Source organism: Opisthocomus hoazin, chromosome 2 (genome assembly GCF_030867145.1).
Source record: "Opisthocomus hoazin isolate bOpiHoa1 chromosome 2, bOpiHoa1.hap1, whole genome shotgun sequence".
NCBI classification, from domain to species: domain Eukaryota; kingdom Metazoa; phylum Chordata; class Aves; order Opisthocomiformes; family Opisthocomidae; genus Opisthocomus; species Opisthocomus hoazin.
In genome coordinates, this window is record NC_134415.1 from 118,102,171 (window position 1) to 118,124,683 (window position 22,513).

Genomic DNA, 22,513 nt, shown 5'->3' on the forward strand with positions numbered 1-22,513 from the left:
CTACACTGCCCTAGGGAGGCCCCATCTGGAGTACTGTGTCCAGTTCTGGGCTCCCCAGTTCAAGAAAGATGAAGAACTACTGGAGAGAGTCCAGCGGAGGGCTACGAGGATGATCATGGGATTGGAGCACCTCTCCTCCGAGGAAAGGCTGAGGGAGCTGGACTTGTTTAGCCTGAAGAAGAGAAGGCTGAGAGGGGACCTTAGAAATGCCTGCAAATATCTTATGGGTGGGTCTCAGGAGGATGGGGCCAGACTCTTTTCAGTGGTGCCCAGTGACAGGACAAGGGGCAATGGGCACAAACTGAAGCACAGGAAGTTCCGTCTGAACATGAGGAAGAACTTCTTCCCTCTGAGGGTGACGGAGCACTGGAACAGGCTGCCCAGGGAGGTTGTGGAGTCTCCTTCTCTGAAGATACTCAAGACCCGCCTGGACAAAGTCCTGTGCAGCCTGCTGTAGGTGACCCTGCTTCGGCAGGGGGGGTTGATCCACAGAGGTCCCTTCCAACCCCTACCATTCTGTGATAAGTTTGTTTGACTTCAAATTCTAATTCCAGATAGAGGCTTAGAAGGGGTACACAAATTTTTATTTCCATACTGTAGAGGTATCAATTCTGCTAAGATTCCACTTGCATTTAGGCTCATAATTGTACTTAACTCTCTCAAATCTGAGTGCTTTCTTGATGAAAAAAAATAGTCAATAGCTTGCATGAGCCAGACTTTACTTCAAATCTTTTGTAGCATTTTATTCTGATATTATCCTGTCACTGAAGTGGCAGAGACTGCCTCCATATGTTGCCTGTATTTCTCATAGACATTGCTGTACAAGCAATTTTGTAAAGAAAATGGGTATGCACTTGCAGCTGTCTTAATTAGACTGCATATGTACTGTAGCTATTGCTCCCTTCTCCCCCATTAAGACACAAAATGCAAGCCTTCGAAGATGTTTGTATTACACCAAGATAATTCTATGAACATTGTGAACCCTTAGACAACTAAGACAGATACGAACTCTTAAACAAGTAACAGTACATAGGCCCTGCCACAATTACACTGAATAGAAATCTAACCTTTTGACAATCTAAATTACTGCATTGCAGTTTGAAATAAAACTTTTCAAAAGGTTTGTTATGTCATCTTGCCATATCTTGTATTTAAATGCCACAATTTTGTGTTCTCACATATATAATATGGTCAGTTGAACACCTAAGATCTGATTCTGTTAAGAAATCAGTCATTGTAAAGTTAATAAAGATGGCTCAGACACTAAGCCTGCTGCAATTGTTAAAACCATTACATGGTTGAAATAATTGATAAAATAATTTCATTGTATATTGGTTAGATTATATTTAATAGACATTTATGTGGGCATTTAACGAATTTGCACTTTAAGGTGTAAACACGCGACAGAACCTGGAAAACACTGAAAAAATTGTTGAACTGCACTTGCAAATAAAATGTTTAAATCAGGCAATAAATGCAGAAATTTGAAGTACTGAAGATAGAAAATACAAATGCACTTCTACCTAAGAAGTCAACTCATCACAAAAATGTTTATAAAGAGACCTCATTTGTTGAAATATAACTGTGAAAATACAAAAAATACAGCAGAACATATATAAACTTCTTGGGGGGTGGAATTTAAGGGAACAAACTTTAAAATGAGCACAAGTCCCCTTTACTTTAGTAAGCATTGAATTTGCATGAAAGAAACTTCAGAAACACCCACCTGGGTTTGGAGCAAACTGCTCACTCCCAGCAATGCCTCGATGGCACCTGGGGGACAGTGTGTCAGAGAAAAAGCCAGGAGTTCCTGACGCATACCCAAATCGTGGTAGCCTTCAGATTGCCCAAGCTGACTGCATACTTCCCAGCTTTTAGAGTAACCTACAAGAGAACACAAAACATACTTCTGAGGCTGGTAAGCTTCACAAGTGATAGGAGGATGCTGCATAATTCTTACTGTAGGAGATAAAGGAGGACACGGGTCATTCCTCTGCCGACATCTAACATGTTTATGAGAAAGGAATCGTAAGGGCTCCATAAAATAGACATGTAACTCAACTTTAGGCTGAAAAAATATTAGTTGTTATCATATTGTTGATATCAGTACAACAGGAACCTGTAAGCCTACACACAATATTTTTTACATATTGCAATAAAACAAAACAAAACAAAAAATCATAATTTACTTCAGAGCATAATTAAACACCTTACTGGAGTGGCTGCAAAAAAAGTGTATTACTTGATACAATTAAAAGAACCTTAATTCACCTCAGATTTTCTCCCTTCAATCTCAAGGCAGAAAAAAGAGCCAAAGAAACAAATCCCATCATCTTTAGTATCTTGACACATACACGTCATCTACCTCCAATCATACCTCACGTATACAAATTACATGAATAGCACAACTATTTTAAGACTTTTGATAGAAATGTAGGCATCTAAAAGACCTGCACATTTCTACTAGCTGCAGTCACATATTTTTACCCATATGAAAGGGGTACAGGGTAGAAAGATGAGAAATTGTCATTCCCAGGGGAATACAGAAAAGCTCCCTAAGGTTACATGTCTAAGAGTTCAGTAGCTATCTTATTACATGCAGTATTTGCTGTGTACATCTCCACTCCATATATTTGTGCATTACATGTGGCAAAAACGTTTGCATGTTTTTGTCCTGCAAAAAAATTATCACAAACAGCTAGGATTCATTTTTCCTAAATTAGGAAATTACAAGAATCTGGCAGTCATCTTGTTTTGCCAGATACTTTATATTACACACATCTTTTATCAGAAAGCCAAGAAATTAAGTTTCGAGATATCCAAACAGAGCTGGCAAATGTCTCTCCAAAAGTATAGTCCAGTTTAAAGACACTTAAACTGTCTTTTATAATGTGCACACAACTTTACACCACGTGAATGAACTTTTGCAAACCGAAACACAACTTAAAGACATTGAAATGTTTCTATAAAGAACTTCACAGAGAAGGAACTTGACTACGTACAAATGATAATGAATGTGTATGGACCAACATACATTTTTAATCTCAATAGTGTTACACATGAGCTTTTCTTGACAAAAATGTAATACCAAAACACAGTAAACACGATTTAAACAACACAACTAATTAAAACTTTTCCTTTTGCTTTCTCACAACAAACATGTACAGAGGAGACAATTAAAAATGGAATCTCTGCTGGGATACACTTTTGAACCTCTGATGCAGATAATAAAGGATTATCCAAATGACAGCATGCAACTTCAGTTGAGAGATCTCAGTGAACTAAACTGATTTAGAAAAAGACAACATTGCTTCAGAAGTCACTGTGGCTTGTGGCACAACTACACCGAGTTCTTCCCCTATGATAACAGGATTTGTTACATGTCATACCACCTGCCTTCTACATTGGACATGCTGGTGTCAGTTGACTTCCACAAACAAAATGTAACCCAGTTTTTGAATTAAATGGACCAATCTGAAGTACCACACTTCACAGTAAGGCAAGAGTCAGAACTCAGATTTCCACCACCATCACCCCATGCCACTCCCATTTATTCACTTCACCTGTAGCCATGAGCTCTTGGCAATGCATGCTAGCTGCTTTGTAGTCCTGGAACTTGAGAGCTTGTTCCACCAAAAGGATTAAAACTTGACCTTTTCTCTCCATCTGATCATCTCCTGCAAGAAAAATTCAACATTTTAATTCACTAATAGAAATTAATGGTTGACTTAAGCTTGCTACATATTTCTTAAGAAAACTATATGCCACAACAGGAAAAGCCTGTCTTGAAATTGAAGCAGAAATAAAATTATCTGCTTTTTCCTGAAGGAAACAATAAAACCAGTTATGTATTCTAAAAAGCACTGGCATCATAGCTGGCTAAAAAAAAAAGAAAAATTACACAGTACATTATGTATAGGTTTAAGAAAAAAAAAATTTTGAAAACTGTATTTATATGATGGCCAAGACGCAGATGAAAACTGATATTTAAGGACAGGATTTTGGTTTTTATGTCCCTTACATTAAAAAAAAAACAAAACAAACCTTCTGTGAACCATAACAGAAGAAGAATTATGAAAATTTTAATTGTTTTGGTACAGTATGCAAAGCCCCAGTTTAAACTCACACTTCACAAAGCCAAATAATTCACCTCTGTAAATTTAGTAAGTAGAACTAAAATTATGTTTTCACACCATACAAGCATCTTGGTCACCAGACCTTCTGGACTATGTATTTTCCCCCAGTTATGAGTCAAAAGAAATACTTCAGATACTATTGATCTCTTTTACTAAAGTTTCATTATCATCTCTGTAGAAAAGTGTCCTGACCTTAATTTTAATACATTAGCATTCACAGATGAAAACCTAATCAGACTACTCATCTCTTCTTCAAAGCCAGTTATAGTCAATACAAATAACACTTATACCTGTCATCCTTTACCAGTCATCTATTTTTATTTTTGTCAAGCTTTTTCCAATTTAGAATGCACACGAAAGAACAAAAGTTATTTACTTTACTGAAAACAGTTAGTCCAGTCTTATGTTCAAAACAGTATGTCAGTGCACTATATGAGAAGGTGACTAAGAATACACAGGAAAAATAATCTCACACTATTCATTTTAATATAAGAAAGCAGAATGGCAAGAAGCTAATAAAAACCAGTGGATTTTTTTTTAATGCAAGCTTCTTGCTCATATTTCTCCCCTATTATTAAAAGTGATTTTACGCAGTCACTGCTGTTACAGTCATTTGAAAAGGGCACTGGTTTATGAAACCGTATTACTACAACTTATGAAATGCAAATATTTCGGAAGGTTAAACAGATACGGTTCCAAAAACCATTTAAAGAGTACATGGTCTTTAATTGCATAGCTGCTATTTTTAACTCTATTTGCAGATCAAATCACTTTTTAAAGCTTTCTCAAAAGAAAAGATGTAGCAGTTGCACTACAATGACATTCAGGGAAGTGAAGTTACCCTAACTGTTCAACTCAGTCAAGACTCCCCTAATCCCAGCACGTCATCACTAACTCAGCTGGGACAACAGGTTGGCTTCCCATCATTTTATCTTTTGGCCTCTTGCTCTATATACTGCCAACATGCGATGTTGAAAATTAATCACATCCAAGGCTCTTCTGTTACAAAATTTTGCCCTCTGGAACCTGGGAACTTCTCATCCAGGCAAACGCAATTACAGATGACAAAGAGGTGCTTCTGTCTACACAATCTAAATGTGAACTATCATTTCTATAGGCAAGACATCCATACTTGCCACTCACCTTCCGATGCCCACTTCACCCTGACAACTTAACTACTTACTGAGAGATTTGACTAAGTAGCAGACACAAATAAAAGGCAGGAGAAATAATCAAACTGTCCTCCCACAGATTTCAGCTAGACTAAATAATCACTGCTATTTATTACCACTTAAAAATCAGTAGGATTGGAGGGAAGAGAGAAGGAACACTGTGAGCAAGGAGAAGTTTTCTTCTTAACTGCGCTTGAGCAGTTGTACGCTGACGAGTCCCCCATCCCTAACGTTTTAGCTAATTAGTTTTGCTACAGTAGGATACATCTCCACACGTTTTATAAAAGCAAGCATTAAATATAAGGATAATTTTCCTTCCAGTCCATAGCTATAGTTGCTCATGTTATCTCCACTGCTCACTCATTTAAACTTCCGTTATCTTGATGCACACTGTTATGTCACGGAACAACTGCCAGCTCTGACATGACTAGTGAATCCCCTGCAACGCACAGCCCGAGCCCTTTTTCATGCGGTTTTCATTGCCTCAACAGTGCAGTCACTTAAAATACCACCTGCTGCAGATTAGCAGCATGGTCTTGTTCTTTATAAACATGAAAAAAATCACTGCTTCAGCTTCATGATGCCTCATTTGAAGTTATTTTTAATAATAGTCTTACAAAAGTGAAAGTTTTGAATTTTAAATTGTTCCCCTTGCCATTTTGACAGACATCCAAACCAAGAAAGGGTCAATGAGAAAAACTTTAAAAACGGTGACCTTATTATATTACATAGCAATTCTGCATTAAGCGTTAATGTCGATGTCTGACATCTAGACTCAAAGACACCAAGCTCAGAAATCGGAAAGGCTATCTTACTTTTTGTTTCCCTTTTATTATCTGTGAAGATTTGTGTATGTTCAGCTCCTTCGGACTATTGCCTCCTTACGCCGTAAGGAAAATGCATTTATATTCCAAGGGTCACTCCACTCAGTAAGATTTAAGACTAAAAAGTTCTTTCCGTATCTTTTTGTTATGTTGTTTAGCATTCAGATAGAACTTGATACAAGCAGACAGGGTATTACACCTGAAAGGAAGTTGTAGCGAGATGGGTGTTGGTCTCTTTTCCCAAGTAACAGGAAATAGGACAAGAAGAAATGCCTCAAGTTGTGCCAGAGGAGGTTTAGGTTGGATATTGGGAAAAATTTCTTCACAAAATGGGTTGTCACACACTGGAACTGACTGCCCAGGGAAGTGGCTGAGGCACCCATCCCTGGAGGTATGTAGATGTGGTGTTTAGGGACACGGTTTAGTGGTGGACTTGGCAGTGCTAGGTTAATGATTGGTCTCAATGATCTTAAAGGTCTTTTCCACCCTAAATGATTCCATGATTCTATTACAAATGATGAGAGAGAGGAAAAATATGGAAGCTCAAAAATAACAGAAATTGATTTTTTTCTTGAGAAATAAAGGATGTTCAAATAGTTTTTACAAGTTTGGATCCAATTTGGGTCATATAAAGAAAAAAAGAGCTTATCGAAACACTTCTAGGAAGATGCATGCTGTATATGTGAGTGGATGAAACAACATTATCCTGAGTGAAAACCATGTCATAAAAACTTGTAAGTCAAATGGCATAAAAATTTTATGTATCCAGAAATTCCATGCCACCTACATTTAGGCAATCAGAAAACTGTATGTGTGGTTACTTCCACATGTGTTAAGCAAGCAAGTCAGTGTTGAGGAAGGTGGATATCAAAAATAAGCTTTGACTTAAGAATGTGAGAATTAACTTACAGATATTAAAATTATCTAAATTATCATAGGAAAGTTGTGAGAAAAGAGAATAATGAACAGAAAACATTTCTAGAGAGCGTGACTCCAGAAATAAAGAGCAATGCATACTAGATATTTTTGATACACAGTAACAGTAAAGAAGATGTTCTTAATTTCTGATTCATAAGCAGGTTTGTTTTCTCTTTTTTTGCTCCTCTGTTTTGTAAGCAAGTAATCACATAAAGTGAATCCTTCGCCAGTCATGAGTGGTGTTCCCCAGGGCTCAGTTTTGGGGCCTGTCTTATTTAATATCTTTATCAATGATCTGGGTGAGGGGACTGAGTGCTCCCTCAGTCTGCAGATAACACCAAGTTAGGTGGGAGTGTTGATCTGCTCGAGGGTGGGAAGGCTCTGCAGAGGGATCTGGACAGGCTAGATTGACGGGCAGAGGCCAGTCATAAGAGGTTCAACAAGGCCAGTACTGGGTCCTGCACTTTGGTCACAACAACCCCATGCAATGCTACAGGCTTGAGGAGGAGTGGCTGGAAAGCTGCCAGACAGAAAAGGACCTGGGGGTGCTGGTTGACAGCCAGCTGAACATGAGCCAGCAGTGTGCCCAGGTGGCCAAGAAGCCAAACAGCATCCTGGCTTGTATCAGGAATAGTGTGGCCAGCAGGAGTAGGGAGGTGATCGTGCCCCTGTACTCGGCACTGGTGAGGCCGCACCTGGAGTACGGTGTTCAGTTTTGGGCCCCTCGGTACAAGAAGGACATTGATGTGCTGGAACATGTCCAGAGAAGGGCAACAAGGCTGGTGAAGGGTCTGGAGAACAAGTGTTATGGGGAGCGGCTGAGGGAACTGGGATTGTTTAGCCTGGAGAAGAGGAGGCTGAGGGGGGTCCTTATTGCTCTCTACAACTACCTGAAAGGAGGCTGTAGTTAGGTGGGCACTGGTCTCTTCTGCCAAGTAACTAGCAATAGAATGAGAGGCAATGGCCTCGAGTTGCATCAGGGGAGGTTTAGATTGGATATTAGGGAAAATTTCTTTACTGAAAGAGTGGTCAGGCACTGGAACAGGCTGTCCAGGGAAGTGGTACAGTCGCCATCCCTGGAGGTGTTTAAAAAACGTGTCGATATTACACTTTGGGCCATGGCTTAGTAGGCATGGTGGTTTTGGGTTGACTGTTGGACTTGATGATCATAGAGGTTTTTTCCAACCTTAATGATTCTATGATTCTTTCATACCCTTTCTTATCCGAGAGTGTGGATTAAGTGAGGATTGTGAGACACAGAACAGCTCCAGTTCCCTGAACAGGTGCAGATTTTCTGGCTGTCATGCTGAGCACATTCTCCCTCACTCACTTTGCCCATCTGTGAAATTAAGATAACAACTTGTGTGCTTACTTTACGGAGGTAGTGACAAGAGGCTTAAACAGAGTTCACTGTCATTAATCAAATACTTTAAAGCAATTAAGAAGCTAGCTGACATATCATTACCTAAGCAATATTTTAGCTTTGATAAGTACAAATATAAATTCTATTACTCACTTTCAGTGCTGCTCTCTAAACAAACTGCATTCAGAGAACACAACTCCCAAAGCTCCTTGAAGATGACCATGTGTATTCTAATTCTACCCTTGTATGCATAGCAAATACATTTTTTTAGAACTGAGATTAATATATATACACATGCATTGTATTTTATAGGCTATATATTATATATAATATAACACAGCATATACTGTATACTCTATATATACACATATGTATATAATTTATATAGGTATGGACAGATGAAGCAAGCAGATCTTTCACAACCCGTAATCATATGGGGTGGGGTGGCAGGGGGAGCACAGAGCGGGAAACGCTGAAACAAATTCCTCCCATTAGCAGATACAAGGAAGCACTCTACTGGTAGATACACACCATGGATCAGGAATGGAAGGGACTGCAAATTTGAGCATACATAACAAGTACCAGTCAGTTAGGTTCCACAAGACAAATCAGAACTTCTTTCACAGCAAAGGTGGCTCACAAATCAGGATAATTGTATAAGTAGTGAAAACCAATTAGGGACAAAATGCAATTTTTTCTTCCAGCAGCGCTTTATCTAATTCTTCATTAAGCAAGCCCATAAAGTTCAATCCCTTGATTCTTTTTCAATATCCAGACTCATCCCCATATATCTCCATAACGCCATTTCCTTTCGTCATAAGCTGTTAGAAATCAAGTTACCCTTTCCCACTAGTTTTAAACTTGCTAACAAAGGATACCTGCACTAAAACTGCAAGGAAGGTCTTCCTTTTCTAATATTCAGTTTAAAATAAAATATACCCATTCATGAATCTTAAAATCTGTATGAGTGAGCTGCCTGTTTGGCTACAAACTAATATGTGGAATAATACTACTGTTTCTTACCATTCTTATGGCTACCAAGTCCTAAAATAACTCTTCAACTTATCAATAATTAATTGTCACTCAGTAACTTAAATTACAAGTCAACAGATAGAGAAATAACATTTCTACATGTGTTGTTTTAATTTTTTTTCAATACCTACTATTAAATTTTACCAGACTTAATTTACAGACTATGATTAAGGCTGTGCCAGAATTCCACTTAAAATCCATTTTTTAAGGTATTACTAAGCTAGTTGCAAAATCATATGCAACTTTAAACTGAGTGTAAGGTTACCTATTCCAGCACTCACTGAAAGTACATACAGCAGTAATTGAAGACTCTCTTAAATCTGTTGGAAAAATGCTGCATTAGCAGGCATGACTTAAAACAGCGATAACAATCATGTTCCCTTTGTATGCTTTTGGATACTCTCCTGGATACTCATCAATGGGATAGAATGTGTCCTGGGTTTGGCCAGGACAGGGTTAATTTTCACCGGACTCCAGGAAGGAGCGGGCTGACCCCACCTGGCCAAACAGAGCCGGGTATTCCATACCATGTGCCCTCATGCTGGGTTCCGGTGGGGGGGAGCTGCGCGGCGGGAAGTCAGTCGAGGCTTGGGAGCGCGCGGCGGCGGAGGTCGGGGAGAACGGCTCTGCAGCCTGTTTTGTTTTGTGTATTCCCCTTATCTGTATCGTTGTTGTTGCTGTTCCCTTTGTTTGCTGTTCTGTTAAACTTCCCTTATCCCGACCCACTGGTTTCTGCCTGTTTCTTTCCACTCTCCTTCGCACCCCGGTGGGGGGAGAGGTGGCCGTGTGGCACTTTTGTTGCCCTCTGCAGCTAAACTATAACAAATGTCAGGCACAAAAAACCCTGCAGTAATAGAGGTATGCTGTTTATAGCTTCCAAGTCCAGAAAAACTAAAAAAAGATTAAAGAAATACTGAATTTCTTAACATGAAAGAAACCTGCTTTGCATAGCCAACCTGCTACAATAAAGTTCAGACAAAATTCACAACTATGGCATTCTCCTACTGAATCCATATCTTGCTTATAAATGAATATCCTGTACAGAAAACAGTATTTTTACATAAGCAATACAAACAGTCATCCCCTCAGTGACAGCGAAGTGGTTTTTAATCACAAAAGCTTAAAACTACTTATTAAAAAAAAACCCAAAACACAAAACAGCCCCACCACATCCCCACCACAGAGAGTCACTACTGGAAATGATTTCTTGCTACTTTTTCCTTTCATATAGATGTTATTCTATAGCCAAAAGATTAACTTGAGAGTAACTCAGTTTTTTCTTTATTTAGCATAAGAGTAAGAAAAGCAAGTGTTAAAGTAGGGTTTTCTTTACCAAGATTCACTCTTGAAATATACTTTTACTACTAAAATTCCATACTTATCACAGGAATAACCATTAGCATTATTTCCAAGGTTAACCATTAAAGTGAGAGCGCCCAACACTCTCAGAATAAACATACAATTTGTAGCATAAATAGTAATTTTTAAATCATTCGCCTGCTCAGAAATGAACCACCTTGCACATTCATCTTCTGGTTTTCTCCAGCCCAGTAACTACATGGAAGAGAAAATCAGGAGGCCACTTCATCATTTGACTTTAAATATTGCTCTTTAATCTCTATTTTCAGTGCTGTCTCACTAAGTGCCACTGTGATTATAACACTAATAACACTAGGACAGGGACATTACCATATCATTGAGCTCCATATGAATTCCCTGAAGTTCTCTACCTAACACACACTGGCTCTTGCCTTTCAGTCTCTGGAGATGGGAGCCACAACTTTGTTCCCTGTTCAAAGGCACACACCAGGGCACTGCAGATGCTAATCTACAACTAAGGCACTAGGATAACACTACTGGACAAAATATTTTGTGTTTTTATGCTTCACAGAATCTCCATGGATTTTGCTTTCCTTTCTCTCATACAAAGAGAATCACTTAGGTTCAAAAAGGAGGTGAAACAAAAATCAGCAGCATCAGCTTGAAGAACTCAGAACATTAAGAAGAAGAACTGACAGATTTCAACCTGATGTGGGGGGAAGCAGAGAGGAGAGGGGAAAAAGCTGTACAGCAATCTTATCTTAGGAACCAATGTGTTAACTATCTCCAAATCAATATGGAGACAGTTTTTTTCCAAAAGTCTTGCAAAGCAAAGAAAAAAAAGAAGTTACTACTGTCGTTCTATTTTTTCTACAGAACAGGAGACTACATGTAAAATGAACAGATACATAGACTGGATCCAGCTACCTAACATGGTAACAACCCCTCCCCTCTGCCATCTTTCATGTAGCAGAGCTACACAACAGGAGTGCCGACCTTACCAGAGTCACAACTACTTTTCCAGTGATTCATTTCCTAGGACCTAGGCATCTCAGGAGGTCAACATCCTAACTTCTGTATCCAACCCCTTGAATACCTCCCTCCCTATATATAATACTATGCAAAAATTGGCACTACTAAGCTTCCTGAAAAGATAATTAAAAATTCTCCAAATGATTTAACAAATAGAGAGAGAGAAAGGAAGTAGCCAGGCACGCATCAGTGCCAAAGTCAGAATACATTGATTTTTATATACCATTTTGCATGAAGTATGAATTTCTATTTTTTATTTATATGTTATCAAAATACAGCAGTATTGTATTTGCAGTTGTAGTGATGAAGTATTTTTCAAAAAATCAAAAGATCCGCCAGAAACTTTAGGTAACCTACCAAAAATATACACTGGTCACAACAGTTCTGAGGATCTTTCCTTCCTCTTCTTCTCCCCTTCCAAAATCATACTCGTGTTCTTCTACATATTAAAAAAAACAAAACAACCCACACCAAAACCAACAAAACCACCATGCAAAAAACTAGGATCCTAAGGATTCAATGCTTGAGGATGTTCAGCTTCAAATGAACACTGAAGCTAATGCATTATTTTTTGTGCACAAAGGAGATACATGAAGCGCAGACATAAGTCTAACAACTGAAGTTTATGCATCACAAATGACTTTTTCCCCCTCTCTAACTTAAATGGGACTATTATTAAATCAAACTACCTTATTTGACACAGACAATACTATTTACTGGAATGTTAGTGCTACCAATTAACTGTAAGACAAAATACTCTCAGCTGTAACTCCTCCAATGTAAAATGAGCTTTTACTCGAAATTCAGATTAGACATAAAGATATCTTATTTTAGATATTACTGGAAGGTCAGAGCAGCTGACAAGATCAGCTGTTTTACAGGTAAAATATTTCATTCTTGTAAAATATTCAATTCCTCCCTAATGACTGCTCTTCCAGATGACTTTTTGGTGATATCCTTGAACACAGATTCTAATGATCAACTCAGATGTCCTAAAGCATAGCACCAATACATGTTGCATTGCAATTCAGTGTCTTGTTAACAGCTTACCTGCAACCCTCAGCAAATTTGCAAGTCCCAGGAGCTTAGCAGACTGTTTATAGTTTGTTGACATCTGAGCAAGACAGTCCTTGATGAGACTAAGTCGATCCGAACATAAACGCACTGTTGAAAAAAGAACCGGTGTTAGAGACTTTATAAAATGTACCCTACCACTGTATTTCTCATGAAAAAACATAGACGCTGAAAGAGTGCTAGGGAGTATAAGAATTCAAACACAATCTGAAAACCAGCCCAAAGTGTCTTGCATGCAGATCCTCAATTGTATCTATAAACAGAAAGCTAAAATAACACTACAATAAATCCAGTCCCAATCACTATCAAGTCAGTCTGGGAAGGAAGGGAGAAGAAGGAGATTGACTTAAATGAAAACGTATTTTTGTTTCAGGTTTTCAGACTCAATCTTTAAAAATTTATCTGACTAACCATGTGGTTTTACTCTTTTATTTTTTTAATATCATTCTTGCAACATTCTCAGACTGCTGAAACAGGCATTAACTTTCATTTGGAATGTTGTAAACATTACATTTTAAGGTGGACACCTACAGGTACCTCATCACACAGACGGAAAGAACTGTCACAGGCAAAAATTTTCAGGCTATTTAAATTTACATAAATACTTTCGGACTAAGTGAAGGGCTAGTCTGCACATCACCAGGTTGTGTTAACCATATCCTGAGAAGCTCATAATTAGTACTGTGTTTGCAAAAAGATTTTACCAAGAATTAAACAGTTATGTTAAATGTTTAATATCATGAACTGATTTCAGTACTCTTTTTAGCTAGTTAGTGGGTCGCTAACTTTAGGCTGCTGCTTTAAAAAGGCAACGTTTTCATAGCATGCAAGTTAACAGAACACAGAGGAACAGCATGCAGATCTTCCACTTAACACTCAGTAAGATATTAATGTCTGCATGGGGGATGAACTCTGCATTAGCATACTGCACTTAAAACATATGATATTAGGCCTCTCATAAGAGCAACAAAGGACTCGCATAATTAAAATTCTACTAATAAGTTCTAGAAATCAGACTAAAATGAATTAAGAACAGAGGAGCAGGAAAAGGTTACACTTTTAGTTTGACATTTAGTATTCTATCAGACACAGGTATTGGTATACAGCAGTAAAATGTTCTCGTTCACTAATCGTATAAGCAAGATTTTCTGAAATATCTAATATAACTGAAAGTAACCTGAAATAATACCACGGGTCAAACACTTTAATGAAAGATAGGCTTTTCTTCACTTTTTATGTTAATCAGGAGTCTCCAAACTGGATTTTATTAAAACAGATCATAATAGTAGTTCACAATTTTAACTGCTGAGTTTGCTAAAAGTACAAGTAGTGGGAAGCTCTACAGAAAACTAAACATAAAAGTGCAAATAACAGTCTATTGCTAATTCTTACTGTGAGAATAACTGATCCTTAATATTATTTTAGTAACATTCTATCAAAGTAACTAACCATTTAAAGGCTTTCATTAAAACTTTAAAACATAATTTTAATCTTAGTAGATTGATTTGATTTACATGAGAGATACTGAAGAAAGGATAAGTCAGGATCATAAATTAAATTACAGGCATGATTTCACATATTCTAATTAATCTAGATCAGTTGTATTACACACACTGTTAATGCAATATTATGCTCCCACTTTTTTTTTTTTTTAAGAAATACCTTCTCATCCAAACTGAAAAAGGTAAAGAAAACATATGTGTACTTTTCTACAGGCTGAACAAACTCACTAAAAATAATGCTGCTCTAGAAGTCAACCGTGCAATACTGCAAGATCTAGAAACCATACTTTGTCAGAAATCAGAAGATTCCTGAAAATAACGTAGGGAACACCAGCTCACTCTGAAGGAATACATAAAAATCAAAAAACAAAAAGAGAAAACCGAAGTAAAGTAACAACAGCCACTAAGAACATCCACTTCATCTCTCATTTTTTAAAAAATTCTTTGCTATGAGGGTAGTGAGGCATTGGCACAGGTTGCCCAGAGAAGCTGTGGATGCCCTATCCCTGGAAGTGTTGAAGGCCAGGCTGGATGGGGTTTTGAGCAACCTGGTCTAGTGGAAGATGTCCCTGCCCATTGGAAGGGGGTTGCAACTAGGTGGTCTTTAAGGTCCCTTCCAACTCAAACCAGTCTATGCTTCTATAATTCCACAGACCCACGTGTGCTTCCCATAAATCCCAGTATTTCTCTGCACAATGCCAGAAGTAAAACACTACCATCAGCACTACACTGGTACTCGGTGCTTTTCTCAGACAGTTCTTTTAGAGTGCTTTCAATACCAGTGTTCATGCAGTTTCACAGTTGCCCACACACCATACATTCAGCCTTCACTGAAAGCCAGGTAGATGAGCTCTCTTGTATTTCTTTCACTTAGGAAAGTGAGGCTTTTGTTAATACAGCGATGAACTTTGTTAGTTTGGAACAATCTATAAGCAATAAAATATATGGCAATATACTCCATTTTTCCCTTTATCTCATTGTCCAGAATCATCCTTTCTTTCCAATTGCTGTCTAACAACTTCCCATACGATTGGAGTTTGAGCTACAAAACAGATTTAAAGTTTTCAAGAAGTCATCAGAAGAAATATCTTGTAAAACTTCCCTTCCATTGCCATTGGGTTTCATATACTTCAGAATGAAACAGCCCAGTGGAGACATGAAGACTGCCTATGCATGAAACACATCTCTCCCACACACTATTTTAAAGCTCATCAGCACATGAGCAAGTGCACATTATTTCGTAAATAAAAGGTGAGCTCAAACTATTTCTGCTGAAGTTACCAGGAACTTCAGAAACTCAGTATTCTAATTATTTAAAAGTCCTGTTGAAAATAAGTACCAAAATACAGGTTCAATATACAGACACCTTTCTTATCTCACATAAACTGAAAAACTTTTTTAAAAAATCATTTTTTGGTATGTGCCTGTAAGCTGTTTGGAGGCAGGGAAAGGACCCTTTAGTTTACTCATGCAACACTCACTCTAGTAAACTATTTGTCAGGCACATTTATGCATGTGATTCAAGTAATCATACAAAGAATAAAAATATGCAGTACCTTGTAATGGTAATATCTTCACGCCAAATTCTTCAAGGTAGCCTAGAGCACGAATGAGATCTAGCTCCTCCTGAATAGCACTTGGACAGTCTATAATAAGTTGTAGACAGCACCTATATAGGAAGGAAACAAATTTTTCTAACAAATTTGTGGAAAAAATTTCACCTGTGAAATGCCAAAATACTCACTAGTCCTGTAACACGCATTCTAAGTGTTTGGCACTATATTCCTGCTATAGCTGGCTAAACATTTCAAGCAAATTGTATTCCTGGATTGCAACGATCATCTTTACCAAGTTGTCATAAGAACATTGCCTAAACCCTCTTGAATTTAGACCTGCAATGAATTTAACAAAAAGCACTGAAGACATATGTACTTAAATATGAAATGATTTAGGGAAATATTTCTCATATCACTGTTGCATTTTGGTGTTGCCATATACTACAAGATAAAAGCAAAATTCTGTACAAAATTGATTGGAAACGAAATGTTAGAGCAGTTGTCACAACTTCAGTTTCCTCAACTAGGTTCAGTAAATGAAAACAAAGCTGATTACACTAAAAAAACAACACAGAATTGCTCTGAAGATTAAGTAGTGCATACAATTATTAATAACATTTTAAATAAACTTTTTGAAAATTATATATTTTATGAATATTATATTGACATCATCAGCCTTTATATAAAATTGTTAAAGAAAACTTGCACTCCAGTACTGTATGGTGATACACCTAAAACAGTTCATAAAAGAAGGTTACCAGCAGATCTACACACTACGATAATCACTCATGAAAATAAGTCAAGTTACCATGAAACAACTGATTGTAGAAAAGTCAGATGGACCAAAACATCTCACTAAAGAGAATAAACACATGATCACACATTCATAGCAAGTACTCAAGCTATAAACTGCATATTTCAAAATATCGCTAAAACTGCAACATAGAAGTTGATCATGGGACCCTTCTGAGATATCAAAAAAAAAAAAAAGATCCTTTGCATATCCAGAGCCTGCTAATGGCAAAGATTCTCAACAGGAGATTGGGGGGAAAAAACAATAGTAAACAAACCCTAATTTTATGACAACATCAAATCAGTTTTTCATAATGATTATAGAATCATAGTTTGGGTTGGAAGGGACTTTTAAGGATCATCTAGTCCAACTCACCCTGCACTGAGCACGGACACCTTCAACTAGATCAGGTTGCTCAGCGCTCCATCCAACCTGACCTTGAATGTTTCTAGGGACAGGGCATTTACCACCTCTCTGGGCAACCCGTTCCCGTGTTTCACCACCCATTTTAAAAAAAAATTCTTCCTTCTATCTAGTCTGACTCTACCCTCTTTTAGCTTAGAAACATTACCCCTTGTCCTATCGCAAGTAGGCCCTGCTAAAAAGTTTGTCCCCATCTTCTTATAAGCCCCCCTTAACTATGATATGGCCGCAACAAGGTCTCCCCGCAGCCTTCTCCCCACTGAACAAACCCAACTCTCAGCCTTTCCTCGTAGGAGGGGTGCTCCAGCCCTCGGATCATCCCCTTGGCCCTCCTCTGGACCCACTCCAACAGCTCCATGTCTGTCCTGTGTTGAGGGCTCCCGAGCTGGACACAGCACTCCAGGTGGGGTCTCACCAGAGCAGAGTAAAGGGGCAGAATCCCCTCCCTCGACCTGCTGGCCACACTTCTCTTGATGAAGCCCAGGATATGGCTGGCCTTCTGGGCAGTGAGTGCACATTGCTGGTTCATGTCCAGCTTTTCATCCACCAGAACCCCCAAGTCTTTCTCGGCAGGGCTACTCTGAGTCCATTCATCCCCCAGCCTGTACTGATAGCGGGGGTTGCCCCAACCCTGGTGCAGGACCCTGCACTTGGCCTCATTGAACCTCATGAAGTTCACACAGGCACACTTCTCGAGCTTGTCCAGGTCCTCTGGATGGTATCCCATCCCTCTGATTCATCAACTGCACCACTCAGCTTGGTGTCATCTGCAAACTTGCTGAGGGTGCACTCGATCTCGCTGTCTATGTCACTGATGGAGATATTAAACAGCACCAGTCCTTCTACAGACCCCTGAGGGACACCACTTGTCACCGGTGTCCATCCAGACATTGAGCCATTGACCACTACCCTCTGGATGCGACCATCCAACCAATTCCTCATCCACCAAACAATCCTCCAATCAAATCCATATCTCCCCAATTTAGAGAGAAAGATGTTGTGGGGGACCGTTACAAAGGCCTTACAGAAGTCCAGATAGTCAACATCTGTAGCTCTGCCCTTGTCCATTGCTGCAGTCACTCCATTTAAGAGAGACACTAAGTTGGTCAGGCAGGACTTGCCCTTGGTGAAGCCATGCTGGCTGTCTCAAAGCACCTCCCTGCCCTCCATGTGCCTCAGCACAGCTTCTAGAAGGATCTGTTCCATGATCTTCCAAGGCACAGAGATGAGGCTGCATTATATTACAATGTCACATGCAACAGCGAAGGACTGGACTGCTGACCCATAAGGTCTGTCCCAGATAACCATGTATTTTGTTCCTGCTGCTCCAAAACTAAGCTACTCACCTGCAAAAACTAACCAACTTCTCTGCCTCCTAGCTTAGCCCAGAGAAGGGCTTCTCTCCTACACACAGAAGAAATTCCATCCTACAGTATCCTCTCCCCATACAAGTAAGTAGCCAATAGGGTGATTTTAACTGTGGCAATTATATACATACAGATAAAATTCAATTGTAATTTGGGTATTATAACAGTGTATGCACCAGCTTCATTGTGATCGTAACTTTTGCACAGTATATCTAGTAGCCCCAGTGTCCAAAATGTAAAAAGGCTCAACTGATTAAAAAAATATATTCATATACACATTCATATATTTAAAAATAAATAAAAGAGACAGTGACTCTTGGCTCTTTTAGGCTTGCAAAGCAGGTATTTGCCTACAGTGCTTACAAGCAGTCACAACAGTCAAGAAACTGTGTTTTTAACAAAAAGGCAGAAATAGAGCTAGCATTATATAACTAATACTGTGAAAGCGAGTGTCTTCCAACTCTGACCTAAGGTAATAATACCTTTACTAAAAAAGCAAACAACAAAACCTCACCAAAAAAAATTAAGAAAAAAAACCTTCATCATCATCATACATATTTACGTGTGTGTGCATTTGGGATGGGAGAGAGAAACAATGCTTTTTCAGTCATTTTCCAGATAACTTATGGAGACTGTAACTGTCATTCAAGGCAAACTGCAAAAACATTGTCCCTTTAATCCCTAACAGAAAATATATGATCTGTCAATCCATAAAACTTTACAATAACGCTGTTTTATTGAAAAAGACTTCTTAATTTGAAAAAAATTGATACAGTTTGACTGTATCACTATAGTCAATATTAAAAAAAAAAATGGTAACATGTATGCACATACTATTACAGGTCAAGATGAATCCTGAGGGGAAGAAAAATAATTTAATCCTGTTCTTGTAACTAGTAGGGAAGCATACTCATGTCTAAGCAAAAGAAATATTTTATAAAGACATGTCTTCTTTTGTAGTTGAAACATAAGTATTTTTGTTTGGTTAAAGGATTTTGTTTTGATTTTTGTTGTTCAGTTTGTGGTTTGGGGTTTTTTTAATAATTTTTGGTTTTGTTGTTTGGTTTGTGATTTGTTTGGGGTTTTTTTTTTTTTAATAAGTGCCTTAAGGAAAAAGTAAAACTCATTTGGATTAACATGTAACAATACCAATGAAACAGCAAATCCTTACAATAAATGAGAAAGGCTAGAAATATTGACAAGCCTCTATTTTATGTACTTAGGCTAAGCCAAGGCATCAATCTTTTACATAGGTAATACTCGATTATTTTACCTATCTGCATCTAAACTGTAAGAATATTTCCATATCTAATTCTATACGAGAATGAACACCCACATTGTAACCTCCAAGACTGTGCTATGCCTGATTCCTTTCCGAAGAATTATTTGGTTTATTTCCTAATTTAACAAAGAGAGACAGATAACCTCAAATGAAGTATCAGAATTGGGAAAAACCTATGTAAGGAAGGAAATGAACTAATCAGCAAAATGCTGTTTTCTGTTGTGATAGTAACTGGGCCCACAATTGTTGTTGAATGCCAAAATGTGGAAAAGGTTCAAATGACACACACAAAAAGCTTCTACAAAATTCAAGTTTCAATTTATAGAGCAACGTGCATTTACATATATGCTAATTGTAAATATACCTGGCCAAATCCATACAGCTATCAGTCAAACTCGTTGAAGAATTGAAATATTCTCTGCCAGCAGCCAAAACTAGTTCGATACTTTTCACATAGCTGACTCGGTACTGTGGCTTCCCTTTTGACGAACTTGGTAGATCCACTGACCAAATACTGCAATGCATCATTTGCCCAGCCAAGTGGATATTGTCCATACTGCTTGAGCATAAAAGACTTTCTGTGAATATCTAAAAGAAAGAACAATAATTTAATAACCTGCAGCAGCAGCTTCAAGTAAGCTTATCTGCATTGTGTGGAACGAACCCCTTTGAATAAAAGGATCTTTGAAGTCAAAAGAATATATTCAGTCCAAGCAGAAAATGTAACTTCTACCAAGGAGAGTATTTCCACAATTTATTTATGTAAAGTTAAAATTAACTAGCAGCTAGTTACTTCTGCTTCCTGGAGAAAAAAAGCTTATTAACTGCCTTTTTACAGCATGACTTGGAAATCAGAATTATACCTACATTCCAAGGGATGTAAGAATCTGAGAAGGCAGTTCAGTATTAAGACCTTAAACTCAAAAACATATGAGAAGGAATTCTGTACCCCTGAAGGAACTAAAAGTATTTAGAACTGAGCATATAAGACGTTTTTTAAGTTTCAACCAAGACTACCTTCAAGGAATGCATACTGATATAATGCTGCATCTGCCCCAAAACAACTAACTGTCATTTTCAGATCAAAGTTTTGCCCACTAAGACACTCCATCTCAATTCCTTACAAAAATAAATTGGTTTCTTTAAACATGGTCAGTACTGTCCTAATGAAGAGCAACATATGCATTTAATCATTTCAGAAGATTCTGCAGCTGCAACAATACAGCCTTTTTCAAAGGTTTAAGATTTCCTAACAAATTAAAAAGAATCAATGATCCATAGAAGAGCCCAAGTTGGAAGGGACTTCAAAAGATCATCCAGTCCGATCTTCAGTGGGAAAGAGGGCATAGATGAGATTATCTAGCACACCGTCCAATCTTATCTCGAAATTTCTTCACTAGGAAGAACCTCTGCAAACCATCTCATGCTCTGGAAAGGAACATAGTTCAGCGCTTCTTAAAAAACATCATACAATTGGATCATCTTCCATTTCACAGTATATTAATACTCACGAAATGGTGAAAGCAACAAAGTATGATAGCTGACTGTTCTTCCATAAAGATCACATACATACAATTTAGCGCTCTCAAAATTTATGGACATTAAATCCTTCTTCAAGAGGACAGGATTTACTTTGCATACAAGCAGAACACAGTAAGAATCATGCTAAAAAAAATCTCCCAATACATACCTCACATGTGACTGCAAATCCTTGCTGCCTCATCAAATTCTCAGTTTTGAAGTTATCAAAGTATAATTGCATACGACAGCACTACATTTTTTTAATCATATAGTACAGAGGTTAAAAAAATACTTTAATATTAATAAAAAAGTACATTAAGATCAGAGCAAAGCAAATGCTATTTTTAGAGTGCTCTAGTACTGTATTTTTTTAAAAGTACTTAAAAAAAATTCCAAGTACACTAAGCCTTAGTCTATCACAAAACCACGAACACCAAATACACTGCAGTTGTCTTTGAGAAACTGCAAATTGTACAACTACAGAGAAAGAGTGACTTATTGATGCATCGGTCAAATAGCATTGCCTTTTCCCTTCAGTTTTTTTTTCTAATTTGCTTTCAAAACTTCTCCTGAGAGCTAATCAGATTGGTAGCCATAAGGAATTAAATGTGCAAACTGTAACAAAACACTCTTAAACTTTTTAAAAGATGTGACTATTTAAACACCGATTATAGAGGACACGGCACTGCTTCTGTAATAAACTGCAGTATATTGAAGTGAAAATGTACATAAACAATACATGTCACAGCAAATTCTACATGAGTCTAACAGCTGTCCTTTGAATATATTAATGACATATGTTTGGGGTTTATGCACATGCAGGCATTTCTTTCCTTCAATGAATTAGATTTTTCATCTCACATTATTCTACTTCAGCTGCACGCAGTAGAAAATCCATAATCCTGTAATGCCCTTAGATAATGTTATCAAACCAAAACTTCATGTTTAAGGAATGCTTGGTTGAAGATAACATTTAGCTAACAGATACTAAACACATTTGTCCACAGAATTATAGTCTCAAGAAGCTGACTCAAATTATAAAAAATTAAATTCTAGTATAAGAAATACAGGATAGTTATTAAAGGGGCTTTTGATGAAATGAACTAACACAGGAAGTTTCTGATTTGAATGAAAATACCATAAAAGAGCCAGTAGACAATGAAGTAACATAACACATGAAAATGTATTTACATTTGTG

The 22,513-nt window shown here is 37.8% G+C and overlaps 1 protein-coding gene across 1 annotated transcript in view; it reads right to left on the reverse strand.

The window, feature by feature from the left end:
- Positions 1–22,513, reverse strand: part of NBAS (NBAS subunit of NRZ tethering complex) — a 194,397-nt gene that overhangs the window by 111,548 nt on the left and 60,336 nt on the right. Inside the window, 5 exon segments of the mRNA XM_075414861.1 lie at positions 1,727–1,884; positions 3,564–3,677; positions 12,848–12,961; positions 15,930–16,042; positions 20,159–20,382. Of these exon segments, the coding sequence (XP_075270976.1) occupies positions 1,727–1,884; positions 3,564–3,677; positions 12,848–12,961; positions 15,930–16,042; positions 20,159–20,382 (723 nt within the window).